This window comes from Callorhinus ursinus, unplaced genomic scaffold (assembly GCF_003265705.2).
Source record: "Callorhinus ursinus isolate GAN/ISIS: 27379988/994484 unplaced genomic scaffold, GSC_fseal_2.0 scaffold18, whole genome shotgun sequence".
NCBI classification, from domain to species: domain Eukaryota; kingdom Metazoa; phylum Chordata; class Mammalia; order Carnivora; family Otariidae; genus Callorhinus; species Callorhinus ursinus.
In genome coordinates this window covers 28,274,156-28,292,811 of record NW_027397080.1, presented here as the reverse complement: position 1 = coordinate 28,292,811, position 18,656 = coordinate 28,274,156, and the positions used below count along the sequence as shown (strand labels likewise).

At 56.9% G+C, this 18,656-nt stretch overlaps 2 protein-coding genes across 9 annotated transcripts in view; one reads left to right on the top strand and one right to left on the bottom strand.

The window, feature by feature from the left end:
• The window catches only part of CUNH1orf167 (chromosome unknown C1orf167 homolog), a 21,914-nt gene extending 17,454 nt beyond the window's left edge, over positions 1 to 4,460 (top strand). For both annotated transcript variants that reach the window (XM_025856178.2, XM_025856179.2), the window contains 6 exons: positions 440 to 695; positions 2,569 to 2,656; positions 2,742 to 2,901; positions 3,120 to 3,255; positions 3,551 to 3,661; positions 4,147 to 4,460. In XM_025856178.2, coding sequence (XP_025711963.1) covers positions 440 to 695; positions 2,569 to 2,656; positions 2,742 to 2,901; positions 3,120 to 3,255; positions 3,551 to 3,661; positions 4,147 to 4,317 — 922 coding nt within the window. In that variant the 3' untranslated portion in view covers positions 4,318 to 4,460. The remainder of the gene's footprint in view (positions 1 to 439; positions 696 to 2,568; positions 2,657 to 2,741; positions 2,902 to 3,119; positions 3,256 to 3,550; positions 3,662 to 4,146) is intronic.
• Positions 1,864 to 18,656, bottom strand: MTHFR (methylenetetrahydrofolate reductase). Of its 7 annotated transcripts, none has more exons than XM_025856182.2 (12): positions 18,527 to 18,656; positions 15,882 to 16,127; positions 13,879 to 14,177; positions 13,002 to 13,112; positions 10,357 to 10,550; positions 9,394 to 9,644; positions 8,966 to 9,100; positions 8,576 to 8,756; positions 8,116 to 8,298; positions 7,173 to 7,274; positions 6,141 to 6,260; positions 1,864 to 5,835 (listed from the first exon to the last, which is right to left on the bottom strand). In XM_025856182.2, the coding sequence occupies exons 2-12, from the start codon at positions 16,112 to 16,114 to the stop codon at positions 5,620 to 5,622; spliced, it is 2,025 nt and encodes a 674-aa protein (XP_025711967.1). In that variant the 5' UTR covers positions 16,115 to 16,127; positions 18,527 to 18,656; the 3' UTR covers positions 1,864 to 5,619. The 7 variants fall into 7 exon arrangements, with proteins under 7 accessions (XP_025711967.1, XP_073759443.1, XP_025711968.1 ...); XM_073903342.1 differs by having other exon boundaries at positions 13,939 to 14,177; XM_025856183.2 differs by having other exon boundaries at positions 15,882 to 16,124; positions 18,527 to 18,631.

Genomic DNA, 18,656 nt, shown 5'->3' with positions numbered 1-18,656 from the left:
GAGAGGCGATCCCAGCCACTGCAGCTCGTCCTGGGGTCCAAGTCCAGACCTGCACTTTCCAGCAGTGCAACCCCTCTCTGAGCAAGTCTTTGAAGGTCAAAGGAAAATAACAGGCCTGCCTTAGAGAGAGAATGCAGGCAAGCACTCAGCTCAGGGGTCAGAAACACAGCAGGTGCTCATTAAACAGTGCTCTTGTGAGAGAGGGCGAGGCAAAGTGTAGCAGCAGGACTGCCTGCTCTTTGTCGCCTCAACAAGATGCTTGTCCCTGGTGTGTGATGTTCTGCTGCTCTCTGTTTTAACCAGATTTCCCCAGAAGAGGGATGAGGGGAGGAGCACCAGTGTGGGCTTAGCCCGGAGGTCCCCGCCCAGCAGGGCACTGGCGAGGGCTGGGAAGGGCCCCCTAAAGCCCACCACACATGTGGGCTCCTCTCTCTCCCAGGGTCCTAGAGGCCTGGGCCCAGTCAACAACCAGGGGCCGTGTCCAGCGAGCCGCCGTCACCCAGTTCCAGCAGGCTGGGTCCAGACGCCTCCTGTGGACCCACTGGGCCCAGTGGCAGGCAGCACTGCTCAGTATGCGGTTGGAACCACAGGCGGAGGCCCAGGAGGCCCGTGCAGTTGACCTCAGGCAGTGGCCTAGGGTGGCCAACAGAGGGCGCCTCCTAGCGCTGACCGACACTCCAGCCCCATGGAAGCAGGTGAGACAGCCTAGGCAGGGTGGGAGGTCCAAAAATGACCTGAGGGCCAGTGCCTCAGAATCAGCTTGCTTCAGCCTGTGGTGGCAAGCGTGGCTGGACGCTTATCCGGGGGACCCAGTGGCCTTATGGACACTACCCCTACTAGGTTCTAGAACAGCCTCCTGGCTCTGGAAGACTACCATCTTTGGGTCCATCAGCAAACATTTACTGAGCACCTACTGAGTGCCAGCCCAGCACAGGTCCTCCACAAAGACAAATACCGTGGTCACAGTCTATTAGGGAGACAGACACCTGAACTCATATGTACCCTGGTGCAGCCGAGAGTCAGGTACATGCGGATAGGAACAACTGTTCGCCAAGTCCCTTTTAGTCCTTACTGGAAAAATTAAACACACTCACTACACGAAAATCAGGAAGTACAAAGGAAATGTTGCTTTCATAACTCCCTCCACCCAAAGACAACCACCAGTTTCTCTCCGAACCAGAAGCAGTTAGTTCTGGGGTGCCTGACTGGCTCAGTCAGTGGAACACGTGACTCTCGATCTCAGGGTTGTGAGTTCGAGCTCCATGTTGAGTGTGAAGACTACTAAAAATAAAACTTTTAAAAGGGAAAAAAAAAAAGAAACAGTTCTGACACCCTCAAATGGTGACAACAGCTTAATGGCAAACAGGACTGAAGAAGCCACAATGAAAGGCAGGCACAAGAAGGGACACCGCATTGCAGTCTAGGGACATGTCATTGGAAGACACACAGCTGCAGAGTTACTGGCAGTCCACACAGTGTTCCTAAAGATGAACTGGAATCATCTAGAATCCTGTTTCAGAAGGCCCGGAAGCATGTAATAGATTCTAGAAAGGTTCTTAGAAAAAAGATGTAAAAAAATTTTTTTTAAAGATTCCATTTAGAGGGAGAGCACACGCATGTGAGTGCAAGCAGGGGCAGGGGCAGAGGGAGAGAGGATCTCAAGCAGACCCCGCCCTGAGCACGGAGCTCGATGCAGGGCTCCATCTCACGCCCCTCAGATCCTGACCTGAGCCCAAATCGGGTTGGACATTTAACTGACGGAGCCACCCAAGCACCCCTACTTTTTTAAAACGGAATTGAAAGGGCCTAACTTTGGTTATTTACAGAATCCACGTATTCACACATGGGGGCTATGGCAACAGATTCTGGGGGCTCAGTATTTTATTTCTAGATCTGTGTCACAATTTTATTTTCAGTCTGTTTAAAAATACAAATACTCCATTCTTATCAGCAAAGGCAGGCGGGATCCCATGTGCTGACGGGAGAAACAGAGGCATACCGAAACCAAAAGTAAATGCCGGGAAGGATAGCTAGGGTACTTGGCTCCAGGCCCCCCCCCCCCCACTTTCTACCGCATGCACACACGCACCCAGGCGGCCCTCACCGAGCCACACAAGCTGCTATTATGCCTCCTGGGGGCAGAGAAGTCCTTCGAGAGCCCCTGGTCCGTGGGAGAGCAGTGGCTGGGCTTGGGCTCTGGAGTCAGATAGCTCCTGAGACAAGGGGCCTCAGGCAGGCAATCTCACTTTGTAAAGCCCAGGTGGGGAGAGGCCTCCTCACAGGCTGCACGGGCACGGGTGAGCTCGCATCAGGTGTGGACCAGGTCCGCCCCTCTGCTTGAGTCTCCAACCACGCTGGGAGGATGGGGCAAGAGGCAGTGGTGTGTGCCCATGGCCCTACTCCTCCCAGGCACCTTCCCTGCCTCCTCTGGGAGCCTCGGGGCCACACAAGAGGTGGCGGCCCTGCTTCTGGTCAGGGGCAGGACACGAAGAATCCTGCCAGGTTGCCTGGGATGCAGGGGGTCCAGGCCCATGGGGTTCAGGTTTTCCTCTCTGGCTGTTCCCTCAGACCCACGGCTTCGGGACACTGCCCAGCCCAAGCCAGCACCACTGCCACAGCGGACATAGGAAGCAGACAGAAATGTCCTGGGCTCAGAGTAAGGAGACCTGCCCCTGGGGCCAGACATCTCACAAGCCTGGAAATGCTTTTTATGTACAGATTTTGTTAACCTCTTCTCCCAGGCAGCAAAGAGCCCCCTCTCTGCGGTGCCTTCCAGCGCCAGTGGCAACGGCCTGGATGCGCCGGCCAGACTCAAGGCTGGCCCCCTACAAGACCAGGTGGGGACGGCAGCTCTGAGGCCGGAGCCCTCAAAAGTCAAAGCAAGGCCGCTAGACAGCTGGGGTAAGAGCAGCTGCACCTGCGGGAGTGAGTGGGGTGGGCGGGGCTCGGGGGCAGGATCTGGGGGCTGGGTTGAGCCGGGGCAGGGGCCGGACCCTCTCGAGCCAGTGCTCGTTCCTGGAGGATCCAGGGGGGTCCGTGGCTCTGCCTTTCTTCCCGGTCATGAAGGGCTCCTGATGCTCTTGGCTTCCGGGGTGCACGCCAGGGCCTCTCCCCACCAGGAGGAAGTACCTGCAGCGCTGGCACTGTGAGGCACCAATTTGCCGGCTGCGGGGCCCCCAGCGGGCCAGGCAGCTGGCCGCACCGGGGCAGCACCGGGTAGATGCTCAGGGCGCCAAGCAGCTGGCACGGACGCTGGTGAGTGCGGGCACCCCCCCCCCAGCCTCAAGCTGATCTCGCAGCTCACCTCGTCCCCGACCCTAACCGCTAGAAATGACATTTCTCAAAACATCTTGGTCTCTGTATGGATCAAGTCTGAAAGCTTGGGGTCAGGTGCAAGGATCTGCATTAACGCACCTTAAGGGACACCCCCCGCCCAGCCCGTCACAGCCCCTTCCTCCTGGTGCTGCAAAGCCGTAGAGGAAAGACACAGCAGAGGGGCTGGGGGGCAGCAGCGGCCTGGCCGGGGGCCTCTCACTTCCCACCCCCACAGCTGAGGCAGTGGCACCTGAAGTGGGCCTGGCGTGTGTGGCGGCAGCGGGCCCTGCGGCTATGGGTGGCTCAGCGATTACAGCAGCAAGAAGGTGGCCGGGTCCTTTCCCAGGTACCGGGGGGGGGGGTGGCCCCCACCTCCCAGCAGCTCTTCGGAGCTGGGGCCCCTCCATTTTCAGGGGCAGAGTCAGTTCCATTAGAGAAGACACAGCTTGGGTCCCGATTTAGCTGGCGATCATGCGCTCGGCCAGTCCTACCCAGCCACTTGGTGTAGGAACGAGGCTTGGCCACAGCATGGCTGCCACTCACACTAGCCCATGTTGGGTATAGGTCCCTAAGTGCCCCCTCCCTTATCCGCCCCACTCTGAGCATAGGTTCCCAGACCGTAAGTCAGATCTGTTCTGAGCCTGTGCATTAGGCCTGGGGCAGAGCTGGCTAGCGGGCTGGCGGGCTGGCCTGGCTGGGGTGGAGCGGGGGGTGGTGCCGTCTCCTATTCCCTCTGGGGAGAGAAGGAACAGGGCACAGGTGTTAGCCTAGCACAAACAGCAGACCCAGGAGGGAGCCAAATAGCCTTTCCTTCCTCCTCCCCAATTCCAGGCCTTTGAGAAGTGGCGCCAGCACCTGGCAGCCAGGGGCCGGAAGAGAGGAGCCACCAGCAGCTTGATACCTGAGCCAGGTGGGCATCAGGAACCCTGGGAGCAGGCTGGAAGCTGCTCGAGCCCGTGTGGTAGACTTGAGGCGGAGCAGGGGACCCAGCTGCAGCTGTGACTTGTTCCCATGGAAAGAAAAACAACACTGAGCCCAGCCTCCCTAAGGAAGGAACCATGCTTCACCCATCAGGGGAGTGCAGCCTGGTCACAGAGGGGCCAGTTCTCTGAGCTCTGAAGGACAATAAAACACGGTCCTTAGTCCTTGCTGCTTCTCTTGCTCAGTGTCTCCTAAGGCCCGCCCCTCTGCCTCGGTCAGCCACCCTGAGAAGGAAGCCAAGAGGGTACACCCGTGACTGTGCCCACCTCTTCTGCCATCAGGCTGCTCTTTGGGCACCTACCCCCACTCTCCTCCTGCTGAGCCAGCGAGGACCAGCTGACAGGGGCCGGGACCAGGACAGGGAATGGCTTCTAGGTATCTAGCAGTCACTGGCCACTGGCAGTGGGGCTCGAGGGCTGACTCCTGGGGAGCGGTGCCAGGCAGACCGCTTCGGGAACAGGCCGAGCAGACGGGAGGAGGTAGCTGGCACTAAGAGGTCCCATCTAAAAAACTAAGCCAGGAAGAAATCAGTCCTGCTCAGTTGAGCCTCAGCTTTGCCCTTGACAGTAATAGGCAGGATATCCGTCCATGGCCAGGCGGGAAAAAGGGCAGGCCAAGGGCTTCACCAAGTACAAGGGTTCAGATGCCTTTAACCTCTACAAGGCACTTTCCCTCTTGAACCACCAGAATACGGAAAAGCAGCACAGTAGAAAAGTGAAAGTCCAGCTGGCTCTCAGGCAGACAGGGGCAAGAAATGCTTGCCTTACCGGGTTTCAGGCCAAGGCCTGTCCGGAGGCCTGGCGTGCGGCCTGCCAAGCAGGTGGACAGGGCAAGGGTCTGCCCCTCCAGCCACAAGCAGGACCACCTCTGAGATGAGCGGGGGGGGGGGGGGGCTCTGCTTGGCTGGTCTCTTGGGCAGTGCCGCAAGTGCCTACCACCCGGGTTCACTTTGCTGTCCCCGCAGGTCCGAAGTGCAAGGTCCCAGGAACTGCCCTGGTTCAGGGGCTCAGTCAGCAACAAACACCCCCTCTTCTTCTCAGGGAGGATGTTGTTCCACCCACCAGGTCCTCTGCGGAGGGAGGTGTTCCTCATACAGAGCACAGACTCTAGGCCGAGCAAGGAAGACCAGGCTCCCTCGCGGAGCTGGCTCCAGTCCAGCCAGAGCCTGGAAGCCTCACACCAGTCCAGCTGCCATCACATGAGGAGTGGCAGCTGGGACTTGGGGAGAAATGAAAGAGAGGAGGGGTCCCCAGGAAAACCAGGACTGGGGAGGAGGAAGGCAGGACACCAGTGGGCTCAAGCCAAGGACACGATGGTGCAGGATCATAGAGCCTCTTCCCCTTGCTCCGGCGTGGGCCTGTTGAGAAGTTCAAACGTGTCTTCCACCACCTGCCACAGGCAGTTGTCCAGAGGAAACTCATTGTCCACCAAGTTGACCAGGAAATAGTTGTCATGGATGTACTGGATGATCATGCGGGACGGAGACTCCTCCTCATACAGCTTGCCCCACTGCTCGATCCACAGGGCGAAGGCTTCGTCCTGCACCCACACACACACAGGCAGGCAAGGTGAACAGAGCTGCCCCTGGGTCAGGGCTCCATGCTGAGCACCCCCAGGGCTTCTAAGCTGCTCAACAGAACATTTCCAGAAATAGAACAAGGCCCACTGCCAAAGTCGCCTCCCATCCCCCAGCCCAGAAATCAACACCCTGAGTCAGAGTCAGAGCACAGCCCAGAAGGCAGCGCGCCCCCCCAGCCCTGGGGGCGTGGCCCCAATGACACCGCCTGCCTAAGGTTTGCAGGGTGCGCAGGGCAGACCCGCTCCTGGGCTCCTGGGCCCCTCACCTTCCAGAACATGAAGCTGACAGGATCGACCACTGTAGGCTGGATGATCTCTCGCCCAGGGAAGATGCCCCAAGTGACTGCGTTGGGCTGCAGCTCAGGGGCATTGGTGATGTTTTCACCCTGAGGGCAGATGGGTGGGAGGGAGGGGTCAGAGCAGACCCGGGCCTAGACACTGCAGTCCTTTTCTTGCCTGGGAACTCACAGGGGAGGGGGTGGGGGGTGGAGCAGGCTTTGCTCCATCCCCTCCACCCGCCCCTCCGAGCCCAGCAGCTCCTTGAAGGCCAGGGGCTGGGTACTTCCTTCCTCCCCCCTGTGCTCCAAGCTCCACATCCCCCACATCACAGCCCCCAAATCCGGTGGCTCCTGCTGACTCCTGCAGGGTCACTCTATGGATCTGTGGACCTGTTGCCGTGTCTGCCCAGCCAGGCCGCTCTTTGCTACTCAGATTGCCACAGGGGCTCTGATTCTAGTCTCCCTGGTCCCATTATCCACACCCCTGTCCACCGTGACCTGTCTATGACAAAACATGGAGCCAAGCCATTGCTGCGCAGAAAGGCTCCCTCTCGCCTCCAGGGGAAAACCAAATTCCCAGCAGGCCAGTCAGTACTTCTAGCCTTGCTCTGAACCCACTGAGCAGTCCCTGAAGGCCGTGCAGACAATACGCCTTTGCACAACCTTCTCCCTCTCCCTGTGAAGCCTTCCCTTTGTCCTCAAAGATTCCAACCGCATAGGACCCCTCCAAGCCTTCCCTAACCTCTCAGATTAGACATCCCTCTCCTAGGTCCCCAGCATCCTATACTGAACCTTACTGTTAAATGTGCAACCAGATGTGTGATTACCCATGGACTGGGCCCCTCCCTAGACCGGGGGCCCTCTGAGCTGAGGGCAGGGGCCTGGCTCTGGGTATACGTTTCCACCATGCCTGGCCCGGGCTAGGTGCTCAGCGCTCGCCGAGGGGAGGGGTAAACACAGTGCCTTCAGTCCCGGGACCCTGGGCCTGCTGAGCAGTGTAAAGCCCGGGAGCCGGCCCACCTTGACGTCCACGATGTGGTAATTAACCCGGAGCTCATACTTCTTCAGCACCTGCAGAAGCGCCCCCACCGTCTCTCGGGAAGTGAAGAACTCCAAGTAGGCCTGTGAGAGCAGACATGTGTGGCAGGACTTGAGACACTGGGGCTAGTGTGGCCACGTGGATCGAATCGTGAACTGAGAGCGGGCGAATGCAAGCAAGGGGGAGGGGAGCAGGCATGTGGGATTTCTTGGTCTGGACAGGTCTGAGGGGCACCTGCCACCCTTCTCCCAACCAGGGAAGGCCCCATGGAAGGCCACTTCAGAAGCCGGATGGGAGGCCCCGTTTGGTAAGCTGAGACACGGGAGCGAGGCCTGACACATCCCGGCCTCCCCACTCACTGGAGGCTAACACGGACACCGAGGGCTTCTCGAGTGCCAACTGCCTGTCAGGGATGAGGCCGGGTTCATAGCCTGAAGGGGGAGCACTATTACCCCCATCTCACAGATGAGGACACTAAGTCCGGAGAAGTTGAGCAACCTGGCTGCGCTGAAGGTAAACAGCAGAGCTGGGACTCAAACCCAGGTCTCTCAAACTCCAGAGTGCCCGGGCTACAGTTCTAGAATGTCACTTTAACTAGAGCAGCCCTGGGAGAAAGGTGTCAACTCGGGACACCAATTACAGTTCCATTTAGTGAATGCTTCCTATGTTCTTCCCACGTGCCAAGCATTTTGGCCCCAGAACATGATGGGATCTATCCCCATTTTACAGAAAAGACAGCTGAGGCTCAGAGCAGTCAAGGAACCTGCATACCCAGGTCTGTCTAAAAACGTGAGCTCCTGTCCACTCTGATCCTCTGCCCCTCACCATAAACAGACCCCGGGGAGGGAGGCTTCTCTGTCCCCATCTCTGGGGAACCTCTGGGGGCCGGCCAAGGTGGAACAGCCCTGTATGTCCCTGCCGCACCTTCTGGAAGACATAGCCCCCACTGGGGCCCCAGCCCACAACGGGGTCGGAGGATGGTTTCCCGTTGATGTTGGGCTGAGAGTTGATGGTGAGGATGCCCTGCCGGTTCACTCGCAGCAGCTCCTCCTTCATCAGGCTGGTCTCGGCAGCCAGGGGCTCGTCATTCCAAGGTAGGCAAGTCACCTGGGGGAGAGGGTGAGCCGGGCTGGGGCCACGATCACACCAGACACCCTGGGCTCCCGCCCTCTCGCGGGCTCCACCTGTGCGTCTGTCAGCCCTTCTAGGCACCCCAGGTGGGGACTTCCCAACTCACCCTCCCTTTTGCTGAGGTGCCACATTCAGACAAAGAGAGGGGAGGCTTGAGTGGGGCGGGGGCAGTGTGAGTCACGGCCCCGAGGTGTGGCCCACAGGGAGACAGGGCGGGGGATATAACCAGGGATCCCACCCCAGCATTACTCACCTTGTGACCATGTTGGTTGGGCTCTCCTGAGAGGTAGCGGGCAAAGACTTCAAAGACACTTTCTTCACTGGTCAGCTCCTCCCCCCACATCTTCAGCAGCTCTTCCCTTGGGGACTTACTCTTCAGGTAGAAGAGGTAGTAGTCTTTCAGCTCCCCGAAGGCTGGAGAGGAGGAATTGCCCCTGGCAGAGGAGGTGCCCAGAGGGCAAGGCACACTCCTGACCTGGGGCTCCTGACGGAGGGACAGTTGCACCCACCCGCCCAGGGGACATTCCTGTGAATCCTGTCCCACCCCACTCCCCAAGAAGCAGGCCAATAAGCAGGCAAATTCCCTCTGCCTCCCTCCCAAGAAACAGGATACACTTGCAGTGGGTTGCCTGCAGCGGCTCACCAGCGGCCGTTGGGGAACTCATCCCACTCCTGCGTGCGGTAGATGTAACTCTTTGGTCTGGAGGCCCAGAAGATGGGACGTACATCTTCCTCCCGGCGCTTGGGGTGGGCACTGACAGCCCAGGGCAGGGGACGCCTGGGTGAGAATGGAGACAGAATGAGTAAGGGATTGGCTAGAGGAAGCAGGAAGGGCGAGGGGAGGGGAGGTGGGGACACCACTCAGCCTGACCTCTCTGATCTGACTGTGCATGGAGTTCCCTCTGAGACAGAGCCCTAAGTGTACGGCTGGCCATGGCAGACATCCCTCTGTACCGCCGTGGTGGCTAGCACTGCTAGGGCATGCTCATTCTGTGACCTCTCTCTGACTTTTCTGCCCATCTGACTTTCCTCTGTGCCTCCCACACCCAAATTCAGGGCCAGTGGCTTCACCTGGGGTCCTCAATCCACATGCCCAGACGCTTCAGCACCTCTGTGGTGGCCATCTCACGGTTGAGGGTATAGAAGTGGAGGCCTGGCACCAAGCCACTGGTCAGAAGTTCCTGGCACAGGCTCACGGCCTGCTCAATGCCATAGTTTCGGATGGCAGCATCATTGTCTTTGATTGGCTCAATCACGTCCTTGATTTGCTGCGGTACCTCCAGCTTGGACAGTTTCACGAGCTGCCGAAGGGAGTGGTAGCCCTGTACGAGACACAAGGGGCTGTGGGGTGCCATCTCCCAGCCCGACTCTCGCCTGAGATACTTACCGCCCTTTCCGTCCCCACCAGGCCTCCCGGCCAACTGCAGTGTGACACCGAGTGACTCAGGAAAGCCAGTCCGGATCGTAGGAGCACCCCCACCTTGTCCCGCTTCTTCCACCCAGTACCGCAGCTGCCTACAGCACTCCCACCCTCGGGCCGAGCTAGCCCTCCGCCCCTACGTGTATTTACTGAGAACCCAGGGGGCCACAAGGCCAGTGGCTCCCAAGCTGCACTGATCATCAGCACCACCTGTAAAATTTAGTAAGTAATATCCAAGTTCCCAGGCCCCACCTCAGACCTATTAAATCAGAACCTCCAGACAGGGGATCTGAAAATCTATCTTTCAAAAAAGTTTTTCAAATGATTTTGAGGACAGTCAAGTTTGGAAAGCATTGATTTTACCAAGACTTACAATGAGAGTTATAATCCCTTTTAGAGACACTTATCGGCAGCCCCTCCAACAGACACTATTGCTGTTTCGGAGGCGGGGGGGTGGATTAGAGGTGACCAAAGCGGGGTGGCATGTTGCAAGGACTGGAACATCTGCCTGAAGGGAAGTCTACTGAGCATCAGAGATTGGCATTTCACCCCAGGGCCCTGGCCTGTGCTAGGGGGCGGATGGAGGGAGTCCACGGCCCTCCTGGGACCCTCACCTGAATAGGAAAGATTCCGGGGAGGATGGGGCAGGTAACGCCTATCTCGCTGCAAGCCTTAACAAAGTGGAAGAATGTGTCAGCCTCAAAGAAAAGCTGGGTGATGATGAAGTCGGCTCCTGCGGATACCTTCTCCTTCAAGTACTTCAGGTCAGCCTCAAAGCTCCCTGCGTCGGGGTGGCCTTTGGGGTAACCTGCCGACAGGGATGACAGTAGGCTGGCTCCCACGTGCTCAAGGTGAGTGAGGAAGAGACCAGAAAGCTGGGAGCAGAGAGCTCTCTGTCTCGGAGGTTCTGGGCTTGTCCCTTGCAATACCGCAGCACAGACAGGCCAAGACAGTGAGTGGCTGCGCTTCTCGCTCTGGACATGACCCTTGGTGAGAGGTGGCCTAGGGCCACCTGCCCAAGAGTTGGGGGGATGGCACCAAACTCCCATGCCATCCTGCCTCAGGTCCACGGCAAGCAGCCGGGCAAATCCGGCCAGCACACTATGGCCACAGAAAAGAGAAAATGTCGCCTTCAGCACGGGTCTGGCAGCACCTGGGCTCCTGGGCTGGAGTCTGGGCACTGGATTCAAACCCGTACTTTTAACTTAACATGAAAATTACTCAGGGATCCAAGAGAGTGGACGTTAGAAACCATGTTACCCAGGGAAGAACTGAAGAAAGTGGGGATGTTTCAGGGGAGAATGAAGAGAACACTGGAACTACTTCCAAAAGCCCAAAGGTCTGTCGTAGGGAAAACTGTCAAGTTCCTTACCAGTCCTAGTCTGTGTTGCTTCTGACGACAGAACCAGGATCGGTCCCAGAGAGCTGCCTAACACTGGGGGAACGAGCGGCCCCACCAAGTAACAAGCTCCTGGAGACCTCGAGCCGGGGAGGCCGAGGGATTCCAGAACTGCCTGGGAGGCAGGACCACACGTCACGTGCGCTCCTTACTAGCTCGAGTAAGTAACCCTATGACTGCTTCCTTCCCCGAGCGACTGAAATCGCAGGCAGCCACGTTTGGTGTTTGCAAAGGACGACTGTAGGCCTTCAGGAAGCTATAGGAGAGCGCTAGCTTCCTGAGCCTAAGCCCGGGGCAGGACGCTGAGACGGGCTGCTGGGGACCCAAGGTGCTTTGCTGTGATAAGGCCCTTCTGTTCTGAGAAACCCCAAGTCATCAAAAATGAATATAAAAACTCTTGTCTCAGGGGGCAAAGGGGTAGGACTGAGCACCACGATTTCACTTTCAATAACAAAGCTATTTTTCCAGCAGGAATTTCAAAAACAAGGTTTTAATAGCTGAAACTATAGCTCTAAAACCTCAATATCACCAAACACATGTAGCATTTGCTTACATTTAGATTTTGCCCCGTTTACTATGTTTCCTGTCACAGCCAACGTGTTTCTCAACCCCAATCGTCCTGCTCATCCACTTTATGACAGGCAAAACCCCAGAGCCCTCAGCACCTACAAGCTCACAGCTTAGCCAGTCTCCGTGCACAACCACCTAAGGCCTACTGCACGCGTGCACGTTCCCCAATTTACTGACCAAATGGTGGCCCGTGTAAGCAGTGAATGCTTGAACGGGGGGAAATGCTCACTATGTTCCTAACTCATCAGGGCCTCCCAGACTCACCTAAATGCCCCCGTTGGCTGTGAAGAGTGGATATGCACGTGGGGGCCTGGGACTAAGTTCAAAGCCACCGGCAACAACTAACTTCCTTGAGGCCACATGGGTTAGATTTTAAAATTCACGTCACTTTGATATGCTACTCCAGAGCGTAGCCGTGTTTGTTTTAATATAAAAATTAATGTAAAAATGATAGGATTCTCCCCAAGAAAATTTTGAGAAAAACTGTCATGCCGAGATGGTGTGTCAAGTTAATCCCTGGACTTCTTGCATCCCTGGCACATGCTGCCTCACCATACCTAAGCCCCGGCTCAAGAAGCTGAGGCCCAATCCCAGCGAGTGGGGGTAAAAGGGAAGGCCACTTCATCATGCATTTCGAGCAGGTGAACCTTGCCTCTTGGCTGTAGCCCATGGAACTGGAGCTGAGCCAATCCAATGCTCTCTTCTGAGAATTTGGACTGACTCATACCTGTCAGTCCGTCTGGACTATTGATTGGAAGTGGCCATGTCACTCAGGAGCAGGCGGCTGGTCATGTGTGTGCAAAAGTGTACATATCAGGAATACTGGAAGCGTGCAGCACGTGTGCAGTGGGAGGCAGAGATGCGGGGGGAACTCTGTGGCTCCAGACAGGAGGGAGGCCTTAGTGTCTCACTGCTTCTGGGTCCAGGGCCTCATGAGGTCAAGTACCATTTTCCGACAGGGGTTCTGAAATCCCCTGGCCTCCCACCCCCAGTCTTAACAAACATCCCTTTTTTGTTTTAAGAAGAATAGGGCTGGGAAGCAAGCTAAGAGCACAGAAAGGCAGAGGGATAAAAACTTAAGGGCTGGCGGCAGCCTGGCAGGGGCGGATGACAGAATGAGAGCAAGGGCATTGTGTGATGCGTCTCTGAGCCGCCTGCCCCTGGCACAGGCGCAGGCCCGTGGCGCCCTGGGTCACCGGGTCCCTAACTGAATGCCAGCGGGCCTTCTGTGCCTCTCGGGGCGTGTCACGCCTTCCCTTCCCTGTCCCCCGAGAAGGCCCAGCCACTCACCTGCCACACAGATGTCAAAGTAGTCCCCGAACTCACTTCGGATGTGCCTCACCAAGTCCGCGGCATAGCTGAAGCCTCCCTCCTCCTCTTCCCACTGGTCACCCACGGGGTCTGCAAGGGTGACAGAGGCCACGGTCACTGGGTCTCACCCACACTCCAGACGGCCTTTGTGTTCCTTCTTCCTACCCCACACCCGGGGCAGCGGGCTCCTCTCCAAGTGTGTGTCTGCTCCTCCCAGAGTGGCACTTGGCAAATGGCGGCCGGGAAGACAGCAGCCACCCTGTCAAGCACATACCAAGCCCCGACTCCGCGGGCAGTGTGCTGGCCACGCTAAGCAGGGGACAGCTGCTGCTCTGGGGTTAGCCTGGAGCATCTGAGACCCCTTCCCTACCCAGATCTGGGGTGCTCAGGCACCCTCACCCAACCCCACTGCTCACTCTCCCACCCTCTTGGATCCCTTGCCTCCCGGGAGAATTTTCTACTCAACTCAAGCGAGTCCTTGTGGGGAGCGTGAGGCCACAGAATCCCACCCATCCCGTCCCTCTTCCCACACTCGGGGGCGTGATGACAACAGGTGCCAGAGGCATGAGGAGCTGTCTCACCCCTGGGATCAATGCCAGAACCACGCTCTTTGATTGGGCCCGGAGCTGGGCATGGCCAGCAATCGATGAAGCTGTAAGTAGCCAGAGCAGAGGGTTATCAGGCAAGGCTGCATTCCTGACTGAACTCCTACGCTGAAGTCAAGAGGTCAAGAAGTGGCTCCATCTGTGCGGTACTGACAGCGCTCACTACCCACCACGCGTCCTGACCCTACTGGCCGGGAGGGCACGCTAAGCGTGCCTAGTGCGGGGCCCGGAGAAACATAAAGGACCGTTACAGGGACAGAAGAGGCCTTCGAGGAAGCAAGATCCCAGAGAGTAGAGGGCTGCCTCCACACCTCCCCTCAACGCCAAGATGTTCTTCAGTCCCAGCCGCTTGGCCTTGTGCAGGTAGCCTGTGATCTGTTCCTGGCTCTGACAGCAGCAGGTCATGTGCAGGATGGTCTCAAGGCCACAGTAGTTCACGGCAGTGCTGGCAATCATCATGGAAGAGGTCTCCTTGTCTGAGCCAGGGTCCCCTGCTGGGTGCCAGGTCACATCTATGAAGAGGGGGCCACCTGCCCCCATCCGATCAAACCTGTAGGTAAATTGCTTTCTGAAGAGGGGCTCCTGAGAGCACACCGCCCCTCACCACCTTCCCACGGGCTCTGGGAGGTAGGGAGACATCACAGGCAGGCCGTAACCAGACGATCTATATTCATATCTGGGCTCTGCTACTTATTAGCTGTGTGACCTTGGGAAAATTACTTAATCTGTCTGAGCCTCGGTTTTCTCATTTTAAAAACACACCAGAGAACACTACCTACTTCATAATAACAACACTATGAAAATATTACGATAGATGGCTCCACACACTGAACGCTCAATGTGAGCTCCTGTTATGATAATGATTTTTTTTTTTAAGGATTTTATTCGAGAGAGAGAGAGAGAGAGAATGAAGGGGGGTGGAGGAGCAGAGGGAGAGGGAGAAGCAGACTCCCCACTGAGCGTGACCTGAGATCATGACCTGGGCCGATGTCAGACACTTAACAGACTGAGCCCCCCCAGGCACCCCGATGATGATTATTATTGCAGAGATAAGTGATATCAACAACGCAACCGTTTTGTGAGAGGGCAGCCCTGCAGCCTTTTCAAAGTGCTTGCATATGTATCATCTCAGGTGAGTTAAGACATTTCGACAAAGGTACAGGGAACTCTCAGAGTGGCAAGCAGAGGCTCACTCCAGGAAGAGGAAAGAAAGGGTCAGCAGACACAAGTTTCTTTCATGCTACACCCCTCCCCCCACTGTGGTGCCAGCCAGCAGGCTTCTAGAACACAGCCACGATTCCCGAACGAGACTCAAGAGCCACAGGTGTGCACACACGCCTGTCTGACCATGGTATCACGGCTCTAACATGGTATTAAACACCCTTGTGCTGGGGCGCCTGGGTGGCTCAGTCAGTTGGGCATCTGCCTTCGGCTCAGGTCCCAGGGTGCTGCGATCGAGCCCCGCATGGGGCTCCCTGTTCAATGGGGAGCCTGCTCCTCCCTCTCCCTCAACTGCTCCCCTTGCTTGTGCTCCCTCTCTGTCAAATAAATAAAATATTCAAAAAAAATAAAATAAACATCCTTGTGCCTTTAAACTTCAAAACTTTCAGAGCAACACATGAAAAATGCAGATGGTAAAATGCATAAACTTTAAAAAAAAAAGAACCGCAATTCATAAGGCACTAACGTTAATTCTTTTGGCATTTCTAGATTTTGAGAGGCATTTAAGTTGAATTCCTAACTCACTGAAATGTTCTCCAAGCCACTGCTTTATGACTTCCTAAACTGTATTCATGCACCAGCCCCAAGTTCTGCCAAAGAATGCGGTCTGAGAGAATCAACTTTTTTAACTCCTTGAAGAATGTGTCTAAAAATTCCAGATGTGGGGCGCCTGGGTGGCTCGCTCAGTTAAGCGTCTGCCTCTGGCTCAGGTCATGATCCTGGGGTCCTGGGATGGAGCCCTGCATAAAGTCTGCTTCTCCCTCTCCCTGCCTCCCGCTCATGCTCTCTCTCACTCTCTCTCTCTCTCAAATAAATAAAATCTTTAAAAAAAAAAATCCCAGATGCTTATAGGGACTTTTGCTGACAGCTGAGAAGTTACAGCTCCAGTGGTCTACCCTGCTCTTTTCCATCCCCTCTGGCTGCTTTTTCCTGCCGGGTCAGAGTGTGGCCTGGCAGCAGGGCTGCGGCTTTGCCTTCCCCCCGCCCAGGGGCCCCCTCATTCCGATCCCACTCCCCAACTACATCAGCTCACCTTGAAATGAGATTGACAGCTCCCTCAGCCGTCCGAGGAGGGAAGAATTCCAGGGAGAACCACTTGTCACCAGATTCCATCCTCCGCCTCATCTTCTCCCTGAGTCTGTCGTGGCGCTCGGGGTCCAGCCCGGGCGTGGAACATCTTGAACTCTCCTTGGAGCTCTCGCTGCCGCTGCTGCTGCCCTCTGAGCGGGGAGGGGGGCCGCCATCCCCTCTGGGTTCGTTCACCATGGCCGGGTTCCTGCTGCACGGGTGGGGGCAGGAGCATCAGAGGGTAGGCAGCCAAGTCCCAGAGTGGCAGGGTCAAGTGAGATGCGGCATTTCCAGCAGGAAGAAGGCCAGGGAGGGTAAGGGTGACAATGCCCCCACCCAGTGACTCCGCATACCACAGCTGTGACTGTCTACGCCCTCCACAGCCCCAGGCTCCAAATAAACCAGCCCCACCCGGCACAGAAACATGCTCCTCCAGCCCAGGGATCCTCGGTGACAGCTACCTGATGGAGGGTGGCACTGAGAACCTCACCCTGCCGGTCTCCAAAGCCCACATTCCTAGGGAGGGGCCACGGGGTCTGGCTGGGAGAACCTTGGGTGTTGGATGGTCCATCTCTGCTAGCTGGGACCCAGAGTGGGCGGGGAAGAAATAAGAGGAAACTTTCCCAGCGAGTGTGTTCCTCTGGGCAGAGGAAGCTGTGACAAGGGAAGAGCCCAGAGCTAGACTAGCTGGGGCCCTGCGCAAGGGGGCGGGGGCAAGGCTTCCAGGCAAGAGGGAGGGCTGAGGCTCTAGTTGCAGAAGCCGGATTGAAGGAGGGGGATGTTGATTGGAGACTGCAGGGGTTGGTGGATAGGAGACCAACAGACGTTCAGGGTCACTGGATTACTCTCCAAAGAAGGCAGAGCTCAGCCTGGCCCTGCCTGGAACATCTCCTGTTACTTGAAACAGTCTGTCTGCATGCAGGTTGGAAAGAGTGTGGGCATGACAGAGCAGCCAGGTTTCTCCTGAGTTCGTGCTACTCCAAAAAGACCCTGTCATGGGTTAGAACTTGACATTGGCTGGATTCCACAAGTAACCAGACCCAAATTCAATTAAGGGCATGAATTTGTGTCCTACTCGGAACAAAAGCTGTCCCATCTGTGCCTGCATTCCAGGCTGTTCTCCTTACACCCAGCACCCAAGTCAGTTAATTAATTATAGTGACTGCACAGCCACCACATACGAAGCCCTGAGCCATGGCAACCACAGGCAGGCCAGCAGAGGGCACGGCGTCATTGGCCAGTTCGGTGGAGAAAACAAGACAAATACTTAAAAACAAGACAGAACACAACTCTTACACAGCAATGGGCAAACACCCATTTTTAGTAGTGAAAATCCAATGTGTGGTGACATGGGGCATCAGAGGAACAACCAGGCCAAGTTCATTCCTTTCAGGGAACAGCCACAGCTAAACCGGGGTTAACTATTTTGGGGTCCTAGACTCTTGAGAAATTGATGAACTCCACTACTCCTCTCCCCTGAAACGCACACAACACAAGCTCGTAGGTCCAAAGTCAAGGAGTCAAGGCCAAAGTAAAAAACAACAACAACAACAACAACAAAAAACACTTGTACCAACGATTTTTCTTCCTTGGGACGCCCATTTTGAGCCTGACCTAAAACTCCAGCTCCTCAGCAGGGATGGCCATCAGAAGTAAGGAGAGGAAGGATATCAAGACCAGCCTGGCTGACCCTTCTCCCGAATTCAAGAGAGTGGCTCATTGATTGCTGGAACAAAACCAAGGGAAGGGGAGGAAGCAGAACTACCTGCTCTTCCGTTTTACTTAAAAAAGACTTAACTGCATTCCTAGTAAGTGCCAAATACGTGCCTTTCTTCAACCTCCTTTCTCGCATCCCTTCTTACCCATCTCAAGATGGATTCTCACATTGGGTTGTAATTGTGGATTCACAGTTCTGGCTCCTCTCCAACCCCCCAGTTCCCTGAGACCAGGGCCCAGTATCCTGCCTGTGGCATCCGCCATGCCCGGCGCAGTCCTCACAACCAGCACTCAGTGAGCGCCAACGGGTCAAGCGCTGCCACCGTGTTCTCAAAATAACCCTCTGCCATCTCCTGACCGCTTGCTTAATCTGTGCCAAGCACCGTGGCACGAAAACGAAACCCACCCGCCCACCTGGGCGCAGCCCGCTGCACTGGCGCCGGAGACTGCGCCAGCCGCCTACAGGTGCTACAGCTGGGAGGCAGGTCTAAAAGGCCGGAGCCGGAAAGACCCCTCCGGCACCCGGCTCGACCCCCGGCTCAAAGACCACGAATCGAGTCACCGGGTCACTGGGTCAAGGTGGGGGCGGGGACGCGGGCCCAGACCCGGTCCCAAGGGGCTGGGTCTCCACCCCCGCCTCAGGGCCGCCTCCTCCCCCGGTGTCCCCTCCGTCCAGGCCGGGGGCTGAAGGTGAGTTTTCCCTTCAGGGCTGGAGGTCCCTGGGGGTCGCAGCCACCGGAGGTTACACCGGCCCCCCGGAGGGCTCGCGCGGAGGGGCAGAAGCCCAACCACCTCGAGGGGCGGGCCGTCCTCCCTCGCTCTCCGCCCCCGGGTGGGTGGTCTCCACTTCCCGGATATCCCTCCCTGGCGACCCCACACCCCGCCTCCACTCACCCTGCCGTCGCGGGTGACTCAGAGCGCGCGGGCCCGCAGCAGCTGCTTGACCAGTGCGTGGGCGCGTGCGGGAGGCGGGGCGCGCGGGGGCGGGGCGCGGCGCAGGTGTCAGGTTGCTGAGGGAGGCGGG